The following is a 23,456-nucleotide window of genomic DNA, read 5'->3' as shown; positions in this document are numbered from 1 at the left end:
ATATAACCCATATCCCAATACAAACAAATTGAGGCCAAAAGGCGTATTCTATATTTAAAAATATTTAATGAATCAATTCAACTGCATAGACTCAACCCTACTGTATTTCACCTTCTGTCTGCAATACCAGGTCTGAAAAACAAGAGCATAAAATGGTGCTTTTAAGCTGAGTTATTTACAAAGATAGTGAAAATGTATTGTTCTCTCACTGACCATCTTGTTTAATTGTCATGGATAGACAGTACCCCAAAAGAAAATTTTAATTTATGTAAAGTTGCTTGGTATCTTTCATTTATCACATACTAAAACGAGCAATAAAGCAGTGCACAATTGTGTTGTTTACATGTGAGCTGACCGTAAGAGACATTCCACACTGCAGAAAGGAAAAACAAGAGACAAGATACACTTTTGGTACAAGTTGCTAGTTAGACAAGCAAAAAAAAATACTATCAATGCTGAATTGTATTTTTGGAAAACAGACTTGATGGCTAGGTACAAAAACAGCTTTTAACATGTATCTCATAACTACTACATTTTTTGCTAATAAACCAACCTGTAATGTAGTAAGAAAGTGCTTAATATGTGAAGAAAATTCAAGAAAAATCAAAAACCTTTACTGCAATAAAAAGCAAATATCAAATCAACACTTTTACAGCAATGTTCCATGAAACCCCCCTTAAAAAGAATCTTGACAAAATAGTCAACTTTTCAAAATGTCATTGCATTTGTTGGATGCACAATTTTCAATTATGACATTATCCTAAAAGCATTAAAAACAATGCAAGATCACTTAAACGCACGGCTTCAGAAACCGTAAATGATACAAGGTTGTGGCCCTGCCAAAAATATCATCTTTGCAGCAGCAAAAAAACCAAACCCCCCCAAAAAAACAATTTACAGTGTACAATTGAGGACCAACATACTGTATCCTCGCAAATTAATAGTGGTTTTGGTATTTGTGTTTTTGGATTCTCAGTGGACAAACAAGGAACATACTTTTTTTTTCCATGGCAGTAAATGTTCGCAACTGAGCAATGTACACTATTAGGGTAAACAGACGATTACTACATAGCAGTTTATACTTACTGATTCTGATAATATAAAAATCAGTAAACATTGCTAAGGGGAAAAAAATGATCATAAGGCAACCATGCATTAAGTTTCCATGCAAAACATTTACAAAACCTTCCAGTGTCCATTTATATTTTATGTGTAAATTGCAACTGGAGCGTGAACATGTTTGATTCTTCACACTTTGAGAGTTTCAACAGACACTCCAAAGCTACACATCTTTCGATATCTTGACCTTCTGTTGTTTTTTTTCAGGGTCTGCATTTTGTGTACGACCACAACATTTCTACTTATCAGTATGTCTGTCATTCAGGGCCATAAGGCTGTTTGGGTTTAGTGCACACGTGGAGCTTGAAGGCAGAGGCAATCATGTAGGGAGCAGCCTCTCAGCTTCTTCTGGAGGATGAGAAAGAATGAAAACAAAGTGATATATTGTATAAAGAACAGACTGCATATGCAGTCACTTGAGATAAAAGGTTATTGCCTGACCTGATGGTGATAGAGAGTTGTGGCCTTCTGTAGAGACAAACAGGAGTTCAGATCCTAATGCAGCAATGGAACTTCGTGGACGTATGCAACGGTCGCCTGAAAAACTTCGGCGGAGTAAAGCCTGAAAAGCAAGACTTGCTAGTCAGGTGTCATTTGTGAAGTACAAAAATATTTAACATGAAGTGGTAATGCACAATCAAAGGTGGCAAAGGTGTGAGTAAGTCCTAGCTTGCCTTGCGTGTCATGGGGCTGGTGGGGGCGGAGGCGCTGCTATAGAGACTGAGGCTTGAGTTGGACCTGCTGACAGTCAAACCTTTCGATGTGCTCGCTGTGGGAGATAAGTACTTTTGCTTGATCTTCAGGTTGGTCCGACCTTTTACTGTGGCAAAAGTGCAGTTTTTAGAACGTTGTTACCCATTCAAGAATTTCTTGATTGTCACAGAAATAACAAAAGACAAAAGTAATGATGAACAAAGTAGACAAATCCAACTAATGACAGTCACAGCATTGCTTTTGAATTACAGTCCCCAAAATTTAATAAAAATAATAATAATGAAATAGGTCTGACAAAACTAACCTTTAATTCAATATTTTGATGGTGCCTTATAACTCTCATGCACATTTACTTTTGAGTTCACCTCTAATCAATGATTATGTTGTTCTCAGCTATTTTGCTCACAGCGCATATCTGTTCCCCTCACATCGAGGCTAAACATATCCAATGTCTGATTTTGTTCATTCTCAGGTCATTTGTATTTTTCATTAGACCACAGTTTCAAGGTTTCAATGCATATTCTTATTTTCTTTGACCATAACATCTTCATAACATTTTCTTTTGTTTAGCAGAAAGGTTCCAACAAGTTTGCACACATAAACAAGGTCAAGACTGTACAATATATTGCAGACCTTTACTGAAACCACCTGTAGGCTGTAATAAGGATCTTTTTTGTTGTTGTTTTTTTCTGTCAAGTTTTCATATTAATAAAAGATTTGTTGAACTTGCTGTTTTTCTTGATACATGATCTGCACCGAAATGTAACGGTTTGTTCGTGAGCCAATCATTTCCCACAAAGTTTAGTGGTAATCGGTTGGGAACTACAACCATCTTTTGTGATTGATGCTTGGAACTTAAAACAACCTTGATACTACCGTACTATTATTTAAATTAATGACTTGCTATATTTTTTTATCTTTATAAATGCATTTGTTATGTTTATTGATGCATTCTGTCATCAAACTGTGACCTTGTAGTAAAAATGCTATTGAGACAAGTCCAGTTTGCAGTAACCTTACCTCTGCAGGGATCATTCTTCACCAGGAACTCATCCAAAGCAGTCCAGCCTCCTCCCACTCTGACCATCAGTGTGCTCCGCAACATACGCACCATCCGCAACTGTTGGGAATCTCCAAACTGCACACAATGAAAATTTGCAATGACAATTCACTGTCAAACATATTTTTTTGTAAGGCAAAAAGAAACATAACTCACCCTGTATCTGTTGGCACTGATCTGCTCTACTTGAAATGTCTTGGGACAATTACATTGTGATACCTGACGGCTCACCTGCAAAAAGAAATATGCAAAAGTATGTGAACCATTTGAGTCACGGCAATTTCTCCACTCGTAAGCAATGTACCTCTTCATTGATTTGATCTGCGTCCAGAGTTTTCCTGTAAGGGTCTCTGCTGGGGTGCAGCGCACTCACAAACTCATAATAATCGATGAAACCATCACTGTTCATATCAAAAATGTTTGCAACTGCATTCATCTCCAGCGAGTTGGTGGGGAATTCTGCAGTGAATGGGGTGGGGAGAGAGGTCAGTTGATACAGGGAAGTAATAATAATACAATTAAATACTCACAGTATAGAAAAGCTTTATGGACATGATGTTGGTGACAATGGAGCACGAGTCAAAAAAATGATTGCATTTAATTTATAAAAGCACATTTTTACATGTCCTTTGGTGTAATGGCTTCAGAGTGCCTTCTGAAAAGTTTTTCATTACTTTATTAAATAGTAGTAATCAGTCACAGTCGCAAATTTGTCTGGCTTTCTGTTCTGTAGACAGCATCACATTCACTGGTCATTTTTCATTCATAATTGGTAATTTATGAATTTCACATTTACTAGTACACACAACAACAAAAGAGAAACGCCAGTAGGTCTTACTCGAAGCCAGGACATAGTCGATGAACTCTTTCTGGCTGATGCGTCCATCCTGATCCCGATCAATGTTGCGGAATACATCTAGGATGCGAGACTTCAAATGGCTTATCCACTGAATGTAACGTTTTCGCCAAATATTAAAGTCAAAGTTGGCAAATTCTTCAATCTGTATTAAAAATAAAAATAAAAAAAAGCAAAAATACAGGGCTTAATGTCACATCAAAATTAATAAAAAAATAATCACAATGGGTCCATACACATTGGACTCTTCCAACAGTGTACTTGTTTCATTCTCAACAAACACAATAACCTCTTTGAGTTTTTGCTGGTGTTGTTCAAGATGTTTTTGTCTTGCTACTGCCAGGAGCCAAAGTTTCTGCCACTGACTGACCAGCTGACTGAGCAGTGAGGTCTGGGGGTCAAGATGCTCCAGGGGGAGTGGTGATGGAGGCTGCAACTTTAGAGTGCTCCGCCTCTCTGGGTAGACAAAGCGTGGAAGTCGAATAAATTCTAAACACAATTTGTTGATATTCCTTTATGTGTGGCACATTAACAGTGGTGTACTTACTTATGATTGTTCGTTTGAAGGGTGAAACCTGATGTTTTGAAACACTTTTGCGTTTGCAGGACTTTGTTGCATGTTCAACTTCTGGTAGCTTCTTATTGAGCTCCTCCATGAATACCTGCAGAAGGAAATCACATTTAGACATGTGGTAAAGGGTTAGGCACGACTTCTCTTTTACATGATGGTAAAAAACATACACAGTGCTGCTCAATAAGTTCTTGGTTCTGCTCTGTGTTTTCAGGCACAGGCTCTTCATCTCTGATACTGAGAGCTTCTTGTGCTGAGGAGATCCATTCCAACAGCCTCTGGACTTCCGCTCTCTCTTCCTCCAGTAAAGCTAAAGTCGTCTGGATCCTTAAGCCTTGTTGCTGGGCCCATGTCAGAACCTATCTCAGAAAACCACAAAAGGGATTCTCTGATGAGGAATACTGTAGCTGTACTAAGTGTAATTGGCAAACCATTGACTGAAAAATGAATGTGTCATTTGTCATTATGCTGGCACCAGATTGCTCACCTCTTCGTAGCGGGTCTTGGTGACACCCATCCAAGACTTGAGGGTTACAATTGAGTCCGGATGACAAGAGGAGAGGATCTTTTGACCCAGACACTGGATATTCTCCAACTCTGCTGATTGCGTTTTTAAGGTAGACATTGTTTCCTGTGGAAAAGTACGCAAAAGTCAATTTTTCATGAACGTATTACATTTTTTTATGATCTACGAATACAATCATGGGCGACAAAGTTCCCATTACCAGACTTTACTGACTCGCTCACTAAATCCTAATCAGACTTATTTTGTTACTCTGACCTGCATAAACAGTGTTTACCTCATTGTGTTTGTGGAAGGCAAGCAAACTTTCTTCTTCTTCAGGTATAACCCCGTATTTAAAAAGCCTCTCCACCTCACTGAGACGCTCCATGAATGAGTGGACAAGGCCATCAAATTTCTCAGCCTCAAGAGAACAAAGATCAAGATATGAACGTTAGCAATACTATCAACATTGATTAAGTATCACATAGCACAAAGTTACTAATACTAAGCTTGAACTACCTGCTGAAGTGCAGCCTCAAGTCTGTCCTGTTTGCCGACTGACAGCCTGCACACCACCTCCCAGCGGCCCTCCAGTTCATCCATTTGCTCCTGCAGCCAGTGGGAATCAGCCGTACTGCTCTTGGTCAGGTCCTTCACAGAGCGTTTCAGGGTCTTGATGCACCCTGCCCGCTTCCCCAGCTCCTTTTGAAATGCCTACACAAGAACAATGATGAGAATGTGCGAAATTGTGACACTAATAAAATGCATATGAAATAAAATAATTTCTGAGAGGGCATCATTATGTGAATAAAAGTGTGTCCGCCAATAGAAAGCACTCAGCTGCGTTGGGAAGAAAATGACAACGTTACTTTCAAATTAGTTCTCAAAGTTTCAGAGTCAGAACAAAAATGAAATATTATAATCATCGGGGCAAAACATGAAAGAAGGTGATTCTTGGGAATGTGATATACTGTAGTTAAAAATACAATGTGTTTCGCAGAGCATGGAACTAGCAATGTCAAAATTCAGTTTTCTTGCCTTACCTTATGTTTGTCTATCAAATTGTTGACCATGTCCTTGTCTCCACTGACAAGAACATCCTCAGCTAAGTGGGGCTCAGCTCTATAAAGCCAGCCATTCAGAGCTTGAAGAGCATCAGTGAACCTTCCTGAGAACAGCAACGCTTCCTCTAGTTTGTGTTGTCTGCAAGTAGAAATAAATAAGTAAGTTTTAAACTTAGGAATTAATATTCTCCTGCCAACAATAACATATCTTGATACCTCTCCATTGACTTTCCATTGATGGTGTCCCAGGAGTCTTTCAATTCAGCCAGGAGGTTTTCCAGGTGCTGTTGGTCATAGCTGCTTTGAGCTCGTTCATGAAGTTTGCGGCCACTCTTTAGCGTCGCTTCATACATTGGCCTCTTGGATCTGAGCATTTTCTGGAACTCCTAAAGAAAATGATCGGGATCGGTGAACATGTACGAATGACAAAGCTGTTGTTAAACGTGAACCGCACCTTCTGCTCAGTTAGTTGTTGTTTAATCTCCTCATGTGACTGTGCAATCTCTTTATGGTTGTCTAAGGTTTCTTCTACCTCAAACATCCAGTCCACCAGGAGGCGCCAAGATTCATTAAACTGAAATAGAGGAGGTAACAGTCAGTCAGTTCAAAATGGGATGCCATGTTTCACACTCAAGGTTAATGCTTATAATGGTTGGTGATTGTAAATATAAAAAAAACCTCTACCTGTTTGGCATTCATTTTGACCTCCTCTAGTGCAATGCCTCTCTCTGAAATACACTGCTGTAGTTTTTTGTAGCGATCCTGGACAGTCATGATGAGGTTATGAATGACATCACAGTCCTCTTTCCTGCTAAGCGCAGCAAGTCTACAGCCAGCACTCTCCACCGTGGTCTTCTTCTCCCCATAACCATTCACCTCATCCACCAGCATCTATACAGATATGTATAAATTAAACAATAAACAGTTATTACATCAAGTCATGCTGAAAAGCAACAACAAGAATGACGTATAAAACAAATCCTACTCTGTGATCTTGTAGTTGGGTATAAACTGTGTCCAGAACAAAGCTGGGAGGTGTGAGGAGTCCAATAGACTCTTTACACTTGGACATCTTGGTGAGAAGGTCCTGGATGTCACTGTGGAATTCCTTGGCCAATGTCAAGCCTTTCATGAGCTTTGCCTAAAAAAGGGAAAAAAAAACAATACACAACTGTATCATGTCTTAATCATTAAGATTAATAATGGATGAAGCAGTATGGAAGAGTTGAGAGACCTTTCGCTCTTGAACTTTGTTGTACACGGAAGACCACTTTTGTTCTATTATGGACAGGCTGTGTTCTGTACTTGATCCCGGCACAACATTGCTGCTTTCCAGCATTCTTTGAATGGCATTTTTCACATCTGTATAGGTTTGACGCTTTGACTCTGTCTCATTGCATAATTCCTGTTACGGGTGTGCAGAACAAAGCAAGTAGGTTCACTTTGAGTTACAAACTTTGTAAAAGAGTTTGTGTGTCTCACCAAATGAGCATTAAGCCTCTCAGTGGTTGTTTCTGGCATTCCCCACATGGATTTGGAAGATGGCAACCTGATGTCTGTGTTGTCCAACCACTGCAGGAGGTCTTGAATTTCCATTGTAATATCTTGCACCTGCAGAAGATGATATAAAAAATGGGATATTGAGCTGCTTTACAGACGGTACCCCGTAATTATACACTTACAATTAAAAATCATTACCTGACTGAGTCTGTTCTCTAATTCCAGCTGATAACGTTCAGTTTCACAACAAACAAACTCCCAGCTTTCACCGAGCTGGTCCAGTCGAGACTGAAGACTATGTGCACAGTCCCCGGACCCAACTTCTAGCAACTCCTTGCCTGCCTGGTTCAAAGATTCCATTGTACGAACGTGAGACATGACATCATTACGCAACACCTGTAAGAAAAGAGAGACATTCCATAGTTAATGTCATGAGCTTGTTCTTGGATTATGTCTGGAAATTTTTGTTACATATTTATGTGGACAAATTTGTGCAAACATAACTTTTTCAGGAAACAGTACATGTACGTAGGTATGTTTCTTTTTATCATTTGAGGTTTTATTGTTCGTAATTTGAGAGATGTTTGCCACAATGACTTTCTTTTGCAGGCATTTTCACTATTGAACATTATTATCTCATCACCAACCTTATGTTTTGCCAGCTCTATTTCACAAGCCTGCAGGTCGATGCTAATTGTTTTTTTGCCCCGCAATTGTTCAGCAGTATGGGCAAGCCATGTCTGTAATTCATCCAGTGTGTTTTGAAACTGTCCCAAACCCAGTAGAGCACACTCCAGTTGATGCTGCAAACAAAAAAAGTATATAAAAAAGCACATCTGCAAACAAAAAAAGTAGCTAGCTAGACACTCGCTCACCTGTCTGTTGACAGTTTCTGACTCCAGATTGTCCCAACGCAGTCGAAAGTCACACAGGGGTGAGACTGAGCCTGGTGACGATCGAAATACAAAGCGATGGTTTTGGCTTTCTATTTCAATCTTCTTCTGGTACAGTTCTCGCTTAAATTCCTGAGAAACACAAATAACAGAATTAATCAACTAGTAATATGAAGTGGGGCCCGCTGCTCGCGCTCTATATCATAGTGAATCCTCACCTTGAGTTCACGCAGCTGCTCTTTGACTGATTCTAGGTCAGTTCCAACCATGAACTCTTCTGTTGACCTCAATTCTGCAGATTTCAACCACTCAAAAAGTCCCTAAAATGTAAAATGTTAGGCTGACTGACTCATTTTCACACTGAACAAGATGCATGAATAAACATACACTAATATTTAGTACCTGCTCCTTTATTGAACACAAAAGATCCATAATCATATCCATACCTGCATAGTGTCTTGGTAATTTAAGGACATTTGCAAGGACTCCTCCAGCTTCTCATGGCATTCGTTCCATAATTTACTCAAATTGTTCCACAGGCAATAAAGCTTAAAAAGGTCAAACACATTGTTGTTCTCATTGCATCTCATATCATCACAAATGATAAATTTAATCATACTCCTTACTTCATCCAGGCTTTTTGTGACATCCGGTTTGTCTGTGTCCCCACATGCTGACATCAGATCCATTCCGAGAACACCAAGGGTGTCTAAATCTCCTTGCAAAGTGTCAATGTCTTCCCTGAGTGTCTGTTGGATGTCAAATTTAAGGAATAATTATGTCAAAATTTGTGTTTTGTAACACTGTAAGGCTTAAGATTTCACTAGCCAACCTGCATGGTCTCTAAGCACTGGCGGATTGTTTCACAGTCCGTTTGGCTTGCATTAAGATCCAAAACTGCTTGCTGAGCATTACTGAGAGCTGCGGTGACCTCAGCAACATCACTCCAAAACTTCATGGATAGATTCAGTAGTTTGAGCAACCAGCTTTCCCTTTCTTGAACCTGACTATGCGTCTCATCCAACAGCTGGGAAAGAGTTGAGACTTGCTCCTGGATTGCTAGTATTGTAAAGATGTCACAAAGTTCAAGGTGAGAAGCATTGACACAGCAAGTGTGGAATATTAATATGAGTAGACACTGGCGGAGCTAGAGGGGAGGCACACATAATGAATGTTTATCAGATTTTCGGAAGAATTTGGGGCGTTTTAAACATTTTTTTTTTTGCTTGGCGGACCACTGAGCTAGCCTTGGCTACCCCTTGACCCCAAAGGATAAAAGTCTAGCTCCGCCATTGTGAGTAGATGACTGTGACATGGATTAAGGCAACATCTCTGTCTGTAAGGAATGTAAAGAAGTAACATTCAAGCAATGATTATCACCCGTGTCGAGGGAGGTAATCCCTGCTGCCCTTGTGTTAGTCAGCAAGTCTTGTGCCTGTGTCTTGACACTTGTGAGGCTGAGCTCCAATTTGGATAGTTCAGACAGCAAGTGCTTGCTGTCATGTAGTTGCTCCTGAATCCTCTGGGTCAGACACTGAAGAGGTGTTGGACTCTGGATGTGACTGCGCAGGCGGTCAAGACTTTCTCTGAGAAGAACCATCCTCTCATTCAGCTAAAGAAATTAAAATGGTTGCATTATTATTACAACAAAATACAGTGTAACACTTGAATTTTTGCTCTGACTTTCTAGGCAAATTACATGCATAACTAAATATTTTATTCCTAACACTAAATTTATGTGGAAAACTAGATATTAAAATAGCAATTCATCCACATTAGAGAGATGCCATAAATATTTGGTAAACCTAATTGTGGTGTTCCAACTTATATACTAGTACATCCATTATTTGTACCGCTTGTCCTCACAGGGGTCATGGGCATGCTGGAGCCTATCCCAGCAGTCATCGGGCAGTAGGCGGGGGACACCCTGAACCGGTTGCCAGCCAATCACAGGGCACACAGAGATGAACAACCATCCGTATTCACACTCACACTTACGGGCAATTTAGAGTGTTCAATCTGCCTACCATGCATGTTTTTGAGGATGTGAGAGAAAACCAGAGTGCCTGAAGAAAACCTACGCAGGCACGGGAAGTACATGCAAACTCTACTCGGGGAGGGCCGGAGGTGGAATCAAACCTGCACCCTTTGAATTGTGAGGTGGACGTGCTAACCAGTACCCCACCATGCCGCCAAGTACATAGTAGTACTGTTAATTTCATTGCAAAATACATTTCATATTCAATACAGTGTAATTAGTCAAATATGCACCTATTATTTGTAGTGCTGTTGTTGAATTAATTTGCATGTTTACTGAATTCCTGTTCCTTTGAGCAAGCGATACGTCCCAATTTGTCATTCAAACACCGTTTATGCCATTGCCTTACTGGAAAATTTGTTATCAAATAAGTGTACTTGCATGATCCTAATTTACAATTGGTGGAACCTTACTTGAGTGAATCTGGGTAGGGAGTCTTCAAGTACAATGGCGGTCTCTCTGACACGTTCTTTGATGGCTCTGTGCCGCTCCTCAGCCTCCGTGGCTTTGCGGCAAAATCCCTCTCCCTGAATTGGGTTTAGCTCGAACAGGCGTTTGGCCAAGGAGCATAAGCGTGTGATCAAAGGCCGATGTTCAGCTATTGACTCTCTGAGACCCTTAAAGTTGGAGGAAAAGAATTAAATTGTTCAACATCACTGAATTTAAAGTCTTACACCCTGATTTGCTGAAGATTTGTGTGTGTAAAAATGGGCACAAACTTGCTCATGGAAACAGAAGCTGATCTACTGACCGAGCGCAGCCAGAATTATGTCTACCGAATGTGGAATGTGTAAGCACACAATTGAACATTCTTGATTTGGGAATCGGGATCTTAGGAGATAAGGCTCTTGACATTTAGATAACAGGAAAATTATTTCTATATGACACATCTGAACTTTCAAAATGTAAGGTAAAAAGGCTTTTTTTTTTGTTCACTAAAAGAGACGCAATGATGTAATATGGAGAAGGCTCTTTTTACCTGTAAAAGGTCTTGTTGCTCACGTAATGCTTCAAAGCTGATTGTGCTGAGGGAGAGCTGCCCAACAAGGCTTTGTGTTTCATCTAGCCAGGGTGAAACCTCAGTAAGGCCCTCCGAGAACTGAACAACAAGTGACTGAGCATGCTCAAGCTGCAAAACTCCATGGGAATTAGTCGCTGATGTGGTGGCGCATTGTTCCTGTAAGGCATCTAATGGGGTCTGCATAGAAAGATAAAAGGACAATTTTAAAACTCCAACAACACACTGCATACAAAGTGTTATGTGGTGAGGTGTTTACCTGCAGATTCCACACTTCACTTTCCTCGCTGTATGTTTGCAAGAGTTCAGCTATTTTTACCATCTTCTCAATGTTGAACCTGTGTTGAAGAATCTCCACAGCCAAAATCTACCCAGGACACAAAACACCTCATTTGTTTGTGCTTTGAATTAGTTAAATTGCACCTTTATACAAAATCTCTTACAGTACAAATCAAAGTAGTGTTCAATGTGCACAACCTTCTGCTCATTGAGTTGTTCTGATATGAGGTCCGGATCCAGGTGAACAGTTTTCATTTTTTCAAGTCTTAGCGCTGCATCCTTAAACCAAGCCACTTCTTTCACTACAGCCTGTTCGAGCTATTGAAAGATATTGGAAAAGTGGTAAATAGAGTCATCAAAAATATGACGAGGGTCATCAAAACACAACTATATAAGATAGTATGAATAGTATTTATCAAAGTACCATACCCCCAAGCCAAATGATTTTAATCTTGGTCTGACATTTTGGTTTCTCCCAAATATTTAATGTAGTTTACAGCCACTGATCTAACATTTAATTGAGAATGCAGTCTGGCTAGTCTCACCAATGTAATGCTATATTTAATACAGTATTTAACTAGCTATTGTATTGCATTTGTCACTGCTGTAAGTAACAATAACTTTAAATCCACTTGCATTATCTGAGCATTAATTGACTGATAATTGAAGATATGTATTTTCCGTTTGCTGGACTGTCTTGGAAATGAGAGGAACATTACAGTTAAATGTAAACATGTGAAGTCCAGCAATTAATATGATTCAATCTTGGCTGATAAATTAGCAAATGTTGATGAACTCGATGGAATGACAACCGTATGTCTGGGGAGCTTGGTAACAAAGTAACTTGGATATTTTAGGTTAACATTTTTTTCAACGGCTTGATCTTACCCTCTGTCTTTCAGCCGCACATAGCACTGCATCTCCGCCATATGTCTGTGCTCCTGCTATACCCAAGAGTTCTCTCTCAATACGACCCAGCCACAGGTGGAGGTCCTCCTGGCTTGATGTACAGCGATTGGATGCTTCCAGAGCCTGCTCCAGTCTTTGTAGTACATCAAGACTACTCAAATTTAGCACGGAGCATCGGATACGAAGTCCATCTAATTTCTCCTGCACCTGGTGTTCTTCCTCCTCTGAAATCACAGTCACCATATACTATCATTGGTATAGTACAATACAATACAATACGATACAACGCAATACGATATAACTTTGTTTATATAGTGCATTTTGCAACAGCTGCAGCTGTAACAAAGCGCTTTACATTTAACATAGTCATATGAAGTAAAGAGGAAGGGCCTGTAAATGTCTTTATTTGGTGGGTATAATATTACCTGAAATCACTTCCATGAGCTCATGGCCTGTTTTTTGAACTTTTGCAAGCGCCGCACTTTTAGCCTGAATCTCATCAGTAAATGCCTGAAAAGAAATAACTGCATGTCAAGTTCGACTTGTATAAATAATAATAAAATAATCATAATAATAAATAATCATAATAATAAATAAATAAATAAATAAATAAATAAATAAATAAAGAAAGAAAGAAAGAAAGAAAGAAAGAAAGAAAGAAAGAAAGAAAGAAAGAAAGAAAGAAAGAAAATACATTATGAAGAAGAGGTCAACATTTCCAACCTTAGCCCTCTCTGTGGCATCTGAAAGATTCAGCATCACTCTTTCAGCATTGCGTAGTTGAGCTAGGGCCTGCTCAACAGATATCAGCCACTGCTGCAGATTGTCTACGCCTTCCTGGAAGAGTCGGGCCATTGGTAGAATGCCTTCCAGACTGTCCCTCCTACAAAGAATATAGTTAATACATAAGCTTTAGTGAGGTGTTTGTGTTGAAGACAATGCCTATAATAGCTGACCTTTGATCCGCCTCCCACTGTATGGACTCCCACTTCTGTTTGAGAGCAGAGAGCTTGACCCTTGCCTGATCCCCCTCCTCTCCTGGGTGGGCCTCCACCAGCCGAGGACCCTCTAACAACATAGTATGGATACTTTTCCGTCTGTCTGTTAGAAGGCGCAGCAGGAGCTAAAACATACAGTACAATATTATGCTTAGTTGATGATTTATGACGTCACCAAAAGAGTCAAAAAATATGTTCAATGTCAACAATAATTGGCTAATATGCATGCACATGACAGAAGTAAACATGGAAACGTCACTGTCAAGATTTATGCAATATTCATTCATAATCCGGAGGGTACAGAGGGTCTTCCCTCTGAGATTTGCCAACATCAGGTAAGCAAACTCTGCCCACTCACTCTTCAACAGGGCACTTTCTCTTTCATTCAAAACAGGTCTTACCTTGCTATACCTTCATCCAGCTTAACTATTTTGGTTTATCTGCCTTTTCAAGGCAATTTAAGTGTCTATGGAGTATGAAAGGAAATGATAAGAAACAAACCCTTTGTTCTTGAAGCTGTGCTTTCACCACTTTGACTTCTGAAGATGGAGGCTTCTGATTAGCTGTGAGCTCCTCTATTTCACACACCCATGTCAGCAAGGTTTCCAGGCTTTGAAGGAACGTCCCAGTATCAGTAGATATGTTTCGCAGAGCCAAAGTAGACTTGGTTTCCTTTAGGAAAATCATGCATCCCATAATATTGACCACATCAATTAATTGAATGAATACTTAGAAGGCAAAATCTAATCAGTTTTGTTAACATGAAACGCTAAAGCATACCTTCCATTTATCCACACAGGACTCTTGATCTGAGCTTGAGTGTCCATCACCTTGGAGCTGTGAAGTGAACAATGTTGCATCATTTTTTTTTTAATTACACTTGTAGATAGATGAACGTCGGGTCACTGACAGAGATTGAGACCAAGCATTGCTTTATAATACACAATGTTAGTTTAGATGACAAAATGGAATGGAATGGAATGGAAGGAATTGAGTGATTGAATAATGTTAAAAGTTTTTTTGTATCAACCTCAGCAAGTTCCTGGGCAACTCCATTCAGGACTCGAACAGTTCTTGTGATTATGGGGTCCCCTCCCTTATCTCCTGTTGGATACTCTGTCACCTCCACGATCTCAGTCACAATAGTTTCAGTCACCTCCGTCACTTCCGTCACTTCCCGTGATGCCACTGTCTTCCACGACCAGGGACTTCCTTCTCTAGAGTCTCCCCTGTGAAAACTAGTCCTTCTCTCTGCAGCAGTCTTGTCAGGATAAGCCAAGGGAGATCTTGAAAACTCTGGGGGAACAGTTCTTCTAGTCAGTGTCCCATTTCGTGATGTTTTTACAGGAGAAGGGGTGCCCTGCCAGGCGTTATCCAACGTACTGGTACTTCTGATTGTGGAGGCAGGGGAGCTGTGGAGGGGTTTGTCAGAAACTGGTGTATGAGATCCTTCTTCTCTCTTGGGATGAAGTTCTTGTGCCTCCTTGACTGTCTCTACCACATTGTCCTTGCTTTTATCCTGCCCATGGTGAGGAGGCTGACACTCTTTTCGTCGTTGGTAGCACTCTTTCAGGAAGTCCTCATCTGATCGCACATGCTTGGACTTTTGGCCCAGGCAGCTGGGCCGGCTTATGAGGTTACCCATAATCCTTCAGCCCAGAGGCTAATGAGGCAATAATTGAGGTAAAAGCCCTCGGCCATGCATGTAGATTCTCCTTTAGCTACCTAAAATAAGACAAATGAATCATCATGCAAAAATACAGTGTTTTTTCACAGCACTACATGCCACAGCTAAAATGAAACCAGCTCTCTGTATTACTCCTTTCTTGGCCAGAAGGAACCCTAGCGTGACACATGGCTCTGATGTTTGCTGTGCTTTTGTTTTCATTTAGACCACATACACACATGCTTTAACTCGCAGCTAAAATATTCTGGTCTTACAAATCAATGTGACAGGCTTGTCAAGGATCCCACTGTCGGCATGACGAACCAGTGGCAATGAGCCAATCCCATTCACTCAGCCAAGTCCAAGTGACCCACTTCTATTAAACTTGTTGTCAAACTAGTGTTAACAGTATCAACATATATTTTGGACACAGATTTGTATGTCCTTTAATCACAAGCGGACTGGAAGAAGCACTTCTGTTGTTTGCCTTAATTGTTTTGTACAGTGATCTAGGACTAAAGAAGCTAAGGTGTGCTCATCAGACTATCACAGCAAATGTCCCTGCAAGTTTCACAGTGTGCTACCTTCGGTGCTGTCCCAATTCAGACCTCTCAAGGTCACCTTAACTTGATGACAAAAGAGGGTCCGCAACTGTGTTGCATCAACAGACAAATAGAGGGTTGGCTTATGAAACAGAAATGGGAATTAACTGTTTACCGCCTATAGTTCATACTAGTCTGTGTGCTTTTAATACCTTTTGTGATCCAAATAGTCTGTGGCCAAGGAAAACAACGAACCATTTATTATGACATTAAACTTGAATTTCATTTTTCTTACACAAATGTTAAACTACACACATTCTAGAGGACATGGCTTTTAACTAAATGAGAGTTGAAGTATGATGCCTTCGTGTCCATTAGTAATTGCATTTCATATATTGTGTGTCTCACCAGGCAGCTGATGCTGTCAGATAATCCACAGGGGAGTACTGAGTCTGATCAGAGAGTGGTCCCAGACAAAGCCTCAACATCTAGATCAATAATTACCCAGTTAGTTCACATCACTGCCTACCAGTGGGGCACAGAGTATCTGGCTATATCCACATAGGTTAACAATTCAAAAGCATGGGTGTGCCGTCTTTTATTGCCACATCACAGTGATCTCATGAAATTAATAATAAATATGTGCAACAGTCACCCACCCACTGCCCAAAAATTTGTTTTTTTTTTTTTAGGTCTGTATGAAGGGTGAGGTTAAATTATACAAAAAAAAAAAAAGTTTTTCATTGTCCCAACTTACATTATAATCAAGGCACCCTAAAAATCCCTTGCTCCTCCATCTGAAATGCCAGTAACTGTCTGTGAGCTAGCAGCCATAATACTACTGATCCATTTCATTATCTTGCAATGACCTAACCATCTCATCACTTAACCCGGGTCTACTTTAATTCAAACCAGCCGGTTCTCTGCTCTCAACAGTGATTTCTAGTAAATCAATGCACTTAATTTAATTAGGAATAAAATATGATCCTTTGGTGTAAATAAATTATCCAATTGGGGAACTAGCAGCACAGTAATAATCCCGAATTACAGCAGTAGAGTAGTGCTCTTTTACGCTCACAGTTAAGCGAGGTATTAAAATAATAATGATTGTAGTGGTCCCTGAATGTGCATATTGGGCAATACATTTACTCAAGAGACTCATAACAAAATAAGCCCATAGTATTCCATAGAAAGGTTAACCAATGGCTCAAGGATGTTAATCAGGACTAATAGGCCATAGCACAAAAATATACATATATATGTTTTTTGCAGGAATTTTGCAGCCTGTCCAAAGTAATTGCTCTTTATTCAAATATAGCCAAACCCCAGTCCAAAGTCCTTTATGATGTGAATTCCCAGGTCATGCACTGGAAACACAAATTGTATCTTAATACTGGGAGTTTGAGCAGTTAGATACTACATGAATTACACTTACCCTATACCAGGGACCAACAACATGAGTAAAGGAATCCAGCCAGTCCCATTTCAGCATTCAAACAGGAAAGGAAAAAAAGCTTTGTCTGAGCATCCTTTGAGTGGCCTCCCAGTTCCAACATCCCAAACTGAAGGCTGCGCACCCAAACTCATGCATGCTCTCCTGAATACACAATCAATAAATTCCACTCATTTACACATGCTCACCTACAAACACACTTTCTAAACACAACCATGCACATGTCCTGATAACTCATGCTTTTCCGTTGCCCACAGTCACAGGGAAACAATGTCCTCCTCCTTTCCCCTCACAGTGCACCCCTCCCCTCAGCTTACTTCTCCTCCCACCGGCTCTCTGCTCCTCTCCCTTTCTTCTTTGTTGTAAGAGCTGTGATAGAGGAATTCCTTCCTTGTTAACGCCGCTGATGGGATAGTGCGCCGAGATGCAGACAATGTATTCCAACGACTCAATTGAACTCCCACAGTTCATTGCCAAGTGCGGCTTATACATGGAGGTCAGACCCGAACAGATCCATTTCACAAGACGATGTCGTTCTCACCAAGTCTGACGCTGCTCAGGTTGATCCTGTACCAAGCAGCTGGATGGCAAAGTGACCCTTTTACCTCTCTCTTGGTTTTCCCCTCATACCCTCCCTCTTTTCACCCGATAAGGCTGTCCTGCGGATCTGAAAGCAGCTTAAAAACTCCATGCTGCAGCGACTTGAGCGGGTGGGGGGGTAGAAAAAAAAAAGAGTTTTCTAAAGGCCCCCGGGCTGCCCTCAAAACATTCACATGTTAAGTGACAGCTGCCTCAGCCCATTCCCCTTTTAGTGGTGAGGGAGAGAAGTGCAGGCGACAGAAGAGACCCACACCCACTCTGATACCCACCCACTCATACAACATCCCAACCCCCTTGCATTGCTAATTCTCCATTCAGTCAATTCAGCATGTCTCCTCAGGAGCAAGAAAGGCAACAAATTTCTGCAAAATATCTCAAATTACATTTCATTTTACTTTCATTCATTGTAATCTTTGCTCAGAAACAAAGAGTTATTCAATGATACCAACAACATTAGTATTTTCTCTGCTTATGGCCTTAAAAAATCAAAGGAAGGGCTCCTACTGAGAAATATCTTGTTAAAAAATGCCGCAATATTTCTGAGGACTACCAATCTTAGTTTAACGCAACAATTCATGTGAACATTGTTGGATGTTATAAGAAACGGGGCACTTTTATTTGGGGTTTACAGTAAATAAAAGACTAACATTCCCAGTGTAAAACTACAGAATAGAGTACTGTTTTCTGTGCAAGTGTACATAAGCACACAAGAAGTGTACACGCTCGTCACTTCCCAGAAGTTTATATCGTGCCCTCTTTATTTTGTTGCCTCTGTATTTCTCCAACCAGCCAAATAATGGACCAAATCAACTGATCCAACTAACAAATGCACGCTTGTACTGTGCATACACCCACGCACTATCCTACTTAACAATTCCAATTAACAGACACGCACGCAGATAGTTTTTTTTCCCCCTACCTAATTCACAAGTTGAGTGTTCCTCTGTTAAATGTTAGTTTTTTAAAGCCAACCTAATATTTAGTTCAGAACAAATTTTGCGTTTTCTAAATCGGTTTCTAATGCAATTTATTGTAAAAAATTAAAACACTACTTGTCTTGTTTTTAGTTTTGAAGGAATTGATAGAAAACAAAATACTGTACTAAAGTGGAGAAAAATAGAAAACTGTCAATGACATAGGCCAGAAAGAGCGAAATAGCATAAATGACGCCTGTGGGGTGATGTTATTAAACCCCTGGGGAGAGCTGAAGAAGAGTTCCTCATGCGTATTCTAAGAACCTACGATAGACAATCTGCAGCCAGATTGATATACAGAACTGTTTCTTTGGATCACTGTGATTTCAAGTATTTAACTTTTTTTATTTAAATCAAATCCATGACTCTGAACATAAGTTAGGAGTTAAAAATTCAATCAAAGATTAAAAGTAAAACACATATTTAAATAAGTTCCCATTATCTAAAAAGTAAACCAAGTCCTAAAAACAGAGGATTGTACAGGATTGTTATGCTAAATTTCTGCATTCTTAACCTAATGCTGCTTTCTTTAAATGTTGTTAAATAAGACTTCAAAATGTGTCCTCCCCCAAACATGGTAATTTGCCCCGTTCATGAGACACAAAAAGGAGGGTTCATTCTTTGGGTCAAACCAGAAGCCCTTTTCACGCACATTCATTTATCACCCAAAGTGGTTGCTTCAAAGAAAAGTAAATGAAAGGCTATATAGTACTTCCCAATTGGGCTTTCTGGGCCGTGTCGGGTTGATGCTAGAAGTTACAGTTATGGTTTGAATGAGGGTTTAGCCACTTGGGGATCAACCATATCATACGTTTTTACGTTTGAGTTTTTTTTTAATACTCAATTGCAAGTGTCAGCGTTTAATCAAGGTCCCAAATGTTCACCAAACGGTCAGCAGCCTGTACTTTTCTTGTCGTAAGGGAATATTGGACATTTTCAAAATTTTCTTGCGACAAGAAAACTCAATAAAACAGTTCCCACGTTCTGCGAAGATTTGCAACCTCGAACGAACCCTGACGAATTCTGACGTGAACGCAGCATTGCATGCCTTCGAAAACACTTGTAATTGTTCACTGCTCAGTGGGACAGAAGCCTACGAAAGGCTCAAGGTTCTATGGAAAGAAATTTATGGGGGATGACAATGTTTACCATATTCTGGGCAAGGAAACCCCTTGTCCCTGAGGAAAAGAAGACCCCTCTTCTTATTGGTCGACATACGTATATGACAAAATATGGCAGTGTGTATTGATGAGATGCACAATGCAACTTTTCCCTCACAAGCTGCGATGCTGTTTATTTCAAGCCTCGAATTATAAATGTATTAATCAGTCGAAAAATTTTCCACTAAAAGGTTAAAAAATGACAACATTTCTGTTCAAATAGATAATTATGGCATAGTTCATGTCTTCAGGAGCAGGTGTGAGACCCTCTGAAGTGTGATGTTAAAGGTCTGTATCTACTAGGTCCTCATTCATGCTGATAACGAATGAGTCCCAAAGGTACAACGTGAAAAAAAAACGCCCAAAAAACTAGCAGACTAACAACATTAGCATGACAAAGGTCTGTAACCGGATGTAGTATGACGAAGAGCCAAGTGCATATTTAACACACTCTCATTGGGGACGGTAACAAGCCACCCAAAACATTCAAGCCACATGTAGATATGACAAAACATGAAATGAATCAATCACCCAAAATTATGCCAATTGTTATTAAACTTTATTTTATATTACTACTTATTTTATTCTATACTATGTATAATGCAAACCCTCAATGAATTAGAAGAATTAGAAACATATAATCTACCTCAACACTATACTCTAACACAACTAATTGCTCAATTCAACTAATTCACTTCAGACAAGATTTGTTTTGCCAGAAATCCCCTAATTTATATTTGAACACTTTACAGATTTTAAAAATATATATACTAAGTCCTTATACATTTTTATTACCTAATTTCATGTTAAGCTCTTGTGATTTTTTTCTTAATAAAGATGTTTCTTAATACATCTTTCCCCGTGGCAAAATAAATGCACTTGATATAAACATTCATGTGACAGTGGTGATCAATAAAACAGTGGGATATGATCACATTTATCGCAATGCTCCTCCTTCCTTTCTTTTCTTTTGCGACACCCTGTCCTTGTCATCCCCACAGCATTTCATGTCTTTTCAGTATGTTCATTCATGTGAGCAGAGGGCCTCCAGTGATAAACACTTGTGTAGCCTGGCTTCCCAGACCAAGCACAAAAAGCCCGATTCCCCCACACCTCTGCCTCCCTATGGTCTAAAGAGGTTTCCCTGCAGGAGTAGAAATTCAGGTTTTCATTGTATTATGTTTGGTAAGAAAGGAAGAAACAAAAGAAACTACCCATCCATTTTGTTTCACTGGGCTGAAGTCAATGTCACAGACAGTGCATCCAAAAAGTATTCACAATGTTAAAGTTTATTCACGTTTTATGTTACAGCCTCGTACCAAAATGGAATAATTTCTCCCTCCAAAAAAAAAAAAAAAAAAAAACTTGATAGACAACACCCAATAACCAGACCAGGGGGAAAAAAAAAATCAGATCTCTCCAGAAGATTCCTGACTTGTCTCTGTCTGAGCCACTCAAGGACATTCACAGAGTTCTCAGAAAGTCACCACTTTGTTGTCTTGGTTGTTTGCTTATGCTGGTTGTCCTGCAAGAAGAAATATTTGCCCTATGCAGTCTGAAGTCCCAAGCACACTGCAGCGGCTCTTTAGCCAAGATTTCTCTGTACATTGCTCTATGCATCCATCCTGAAATCCTGACTAGTCTTCCAATTCCTACTGTTGAAAACCATCCCCACAGCAGGTCAGTCAACTAGTTCAGAACTTATTCTATTTGTGTAAATACTTTAGAGATGCACTGATGTTTACACGATGACAATGTGGAGTACTCAATAAAACTAACATACGATTTTGAGTTCGGGGGAGCGTACCGTAACTATTCTAATGTAAATTCGTAAAGCTTTGTATGACAAAAGTGGCTCTATTAAAAAAAAAAAAGTACTGCAAGCTAAATGTCCTGCTGGTAAAGGAAAATAAATCCTTATGATGGAAATGGGATGAAGGAGGAAGAGAAAAATAGCAGAGATGAGTACAGAGACAACAATAAGAAAACAAGCAAAAACTGACCCTGAGGTTAAAGGGGGGAAGCCTCATCTCCATACACATCAGCCATTGTCTCAGTGCTCTGATTTGACCCTTGAACTCACACTGCCATTGGCTTGAATCCTCAACATCCCTCCTGAAACAAAACAAAACACAAACATTTAGTGATGTTGGCATAATTAAGCAATCAAATTAATTGGTGTTATTATTCTGATTATTAACCAACCATAGAGACAAAAGTAGAAATAATCCAGCTCCAGAATGTGATCTTTATTTGTTGTTTACCTTCAATGTAACTGAATAAAGTACAAATACAAGCTTGATCGTATCAACAAAGCTAAACGATTTTTTTTCTTCTGTGTACACACAAATTACATTAAGCAATGCAAGCAAAGCATATGTATGTAGTTTTAGTTTTCTGAAGAACTCATTACATTCCACCCAAACTTTACTGTTATCCAGCTTGATGAACATTTCACTCGTCAATTCTGTTGTGATGCTCACAATTTCTGATTCCTTAGATATGCTCGGGGCCTCCACCAACTGATGGTGCTGGCTTGAACGGTGACCTCAAATACTTTCTTTCATCTCACAGACCACAGTCCTACTCAAAATAATGTCTATTGCAACAGATTATATGAATCAGCAGCACAACACCGTCATTTAAATACCAAATAAAACTGAATCAAGAAATGTGTTGTAACGTCATGAAAACACTAATGTGAATTAAACTATTGGAAGTGTGCAAAACCTTCGGGACGGTCAAATTAAGTTCACCTGTAAAGCCAATATTGCATTTTTGATTAATCTTGAAATTTCACCCAAAAGCCAATGTTCCTATGTTTTTGGGAGTTGTGTATTTCCAGTACTTTCATTTATATTAATACATGGCATTTTTCTTCAAGAATGCATACAAGTCATCTGCTTTTTAGTTATTTTTTTATTTTTATTTTTTTAATCCCAGCTCTTTGCATACCAGTGTTGCTGGTCCTGTGATGGTGTTGTTGATTCAAACAAATCCCCTCCTGTATCCTGCAAGATCACATGAACCTTCCATGTAGTACATTTCAAATACACATGGTGTATGAAGAATAAGTGACTTGATGTGCTTCGATTCTTGATGCTCTTTGATTCTTACCTCATTGTTTGCAGAAAATTCTGAGATGGAATGATTCAAATTCAAGAATTCAAGAAAGTTGTGTGAAGAACTAATTGGCATAAATTCCTCACTGCCTTTGCTTGAAGTCTTCTCGATAGGTGTCGATGGCTAATATTGACACACAGAGCACAATGTGCATGCATGCAAATTCACAATACCAATATTAACATTGTTGTCCTACTTTAAATATTTAATTGGATAAGAAAACTGCCGGACAAACCCAAACTATGAGATTGTTACTAGCCTCCAGAATAATCCCAACCACACATTTCATAATGAGGAAGGAGTTAGGATTAAAACAGGATTCGACATTAACCGTGGCTGGATGGATTGTGCACCGGTGTGTCAGGCCACTACTGATCATCTTTGCGGCACTGTGTCATTATGGTCATAACTTGT

The 23,456-nt window shown here is 39.6% G+C and overlaps 1 protein-coding gene across 4 annotated transcripts; it reads right to left on the bottom strand.

The window, feature by feature from the left end:
- Window positions 1-43: 43 nt before the first annotated feature.
- Window positions 44-23,164, bottom strand: macf1b (microtubule actin crosslinking factor 1b). Of its 4 annotated transcripts, none has more exons than XM_068651900.1 (40): window positions 22,875-23,164; window positions 21,923-22,034; window positions 14,305-14,361; window positions 14,026-14,196; window positions 13,483-13,649; window positions 13,250-13,409; window positions 12,952-13,036; window positions 12,506-12,750; window positions 11,816-11,935; window positions 11,598-11,705; window positions 11,300-11,518; window positions 10,734-10,937; window positions 9,663-9,894; window positions 9,115-9,341; window positions 8,909-9,031; window positions 8,729-8,830; window positions 8,501-8,602; window positions 8,265-8,414; window positions 8,037-8,192; window positions 7,588-7,785; window positions 7,372-7,500; window positions 7,124-7,294; window positions 6,875-7,030; window positions 6,574-6,780; window positions 6,344-6,463; window positions 6,106-6,275; window positions 5,869-6,028; window positions 5,345-5,539; window positions 5,121-5,246; window positions 4,808-4,951; window positions 4,491-4,679; window positions 4,297-4,411; window positions 4,039-4,205; window positions 3,732-3,894; window positions 3,198-3,352; window positions 3,050-3,124; window positions 2,854-2,971; window positions 1,794-1,939; window positions 1,561-1,681; window positions 44-1,467 (listed from the first exon to the last, which is right to left on the bottom strand). In XM_068651900.1, the coding sequence occupies exons 2-40, from the start codon at window positions 21,959-21,961 to the stop codon at window positions 1,439-1,441; spliced, it is 5,721 nt and encodes a 1,906-aa protein (XP_068508001.1). In that variant the 5' UTR covers window positions 21,962-22,034; window positions 22,875-23,164; the 3' UTR covers window positions 44-1,438. The 4 variants fall into 4 exon arrangements, with proteins under 4 accessions (XP_068508001.1, XP_049586033.1, XP_049586037.1 ...); XM_049730076.2 differs by lacking the exon at window positions 22,875-23,164 and adding an exon at window positions 14,555-15,249 and having other exon boundaries at window positions 17,168-22,034; XM_049730080.2 differs by lacking the exon at window positions 22,875-23,164 and adding an exon at window positions 14,555-15,249.
- Between the last annotated feature and the right edge of the window lie 292 nt (window positions 23,165-23,456).

This window comes from Syngnathus scovelli, chromosome 9 (genome assembly GCF_024217435.2).
Source record: "Syngnathus scovelli strain Florida chromosome 9, RoL_Ssco_1.2, whole genome shotgun sequence".
NCBI lineage: Eukaryota > Metazoa > Chordata > Actinopteri > Syngnathiformes > Syngnathidae > Syngnathus > Syngnathus scovelli.
Note: the sequence above shows the minus strand (reverse complement) of the source record. Positions and strands in the feature narration are given on the sequence as shown.

Bases quoted from the DNA above. Each gene is read 5' to 3' on its own strand.
- macf1b (XM_049730076.2), bottom strand. From the start codon at position 15,169: ATGGGTAACCTCATAAGCCGGCCCAGCTGCCTGGGCCAAAAGTCCAAG. The intron at 6,276-6,343 runs GTGCGGTTCACG...CATTTTCTTTAG, and splicing joins AACAACTAACTGAGCAGAAG to GAGTTCCAGAAAATGCTCAG. The intron at 6,029-6,105 runs GTATCAAGATAT...TTCTACTTGCAG, and splicing joins AATGGAAAGTCAATGGAGAG to ACAACACAAACTAGAGGAAG.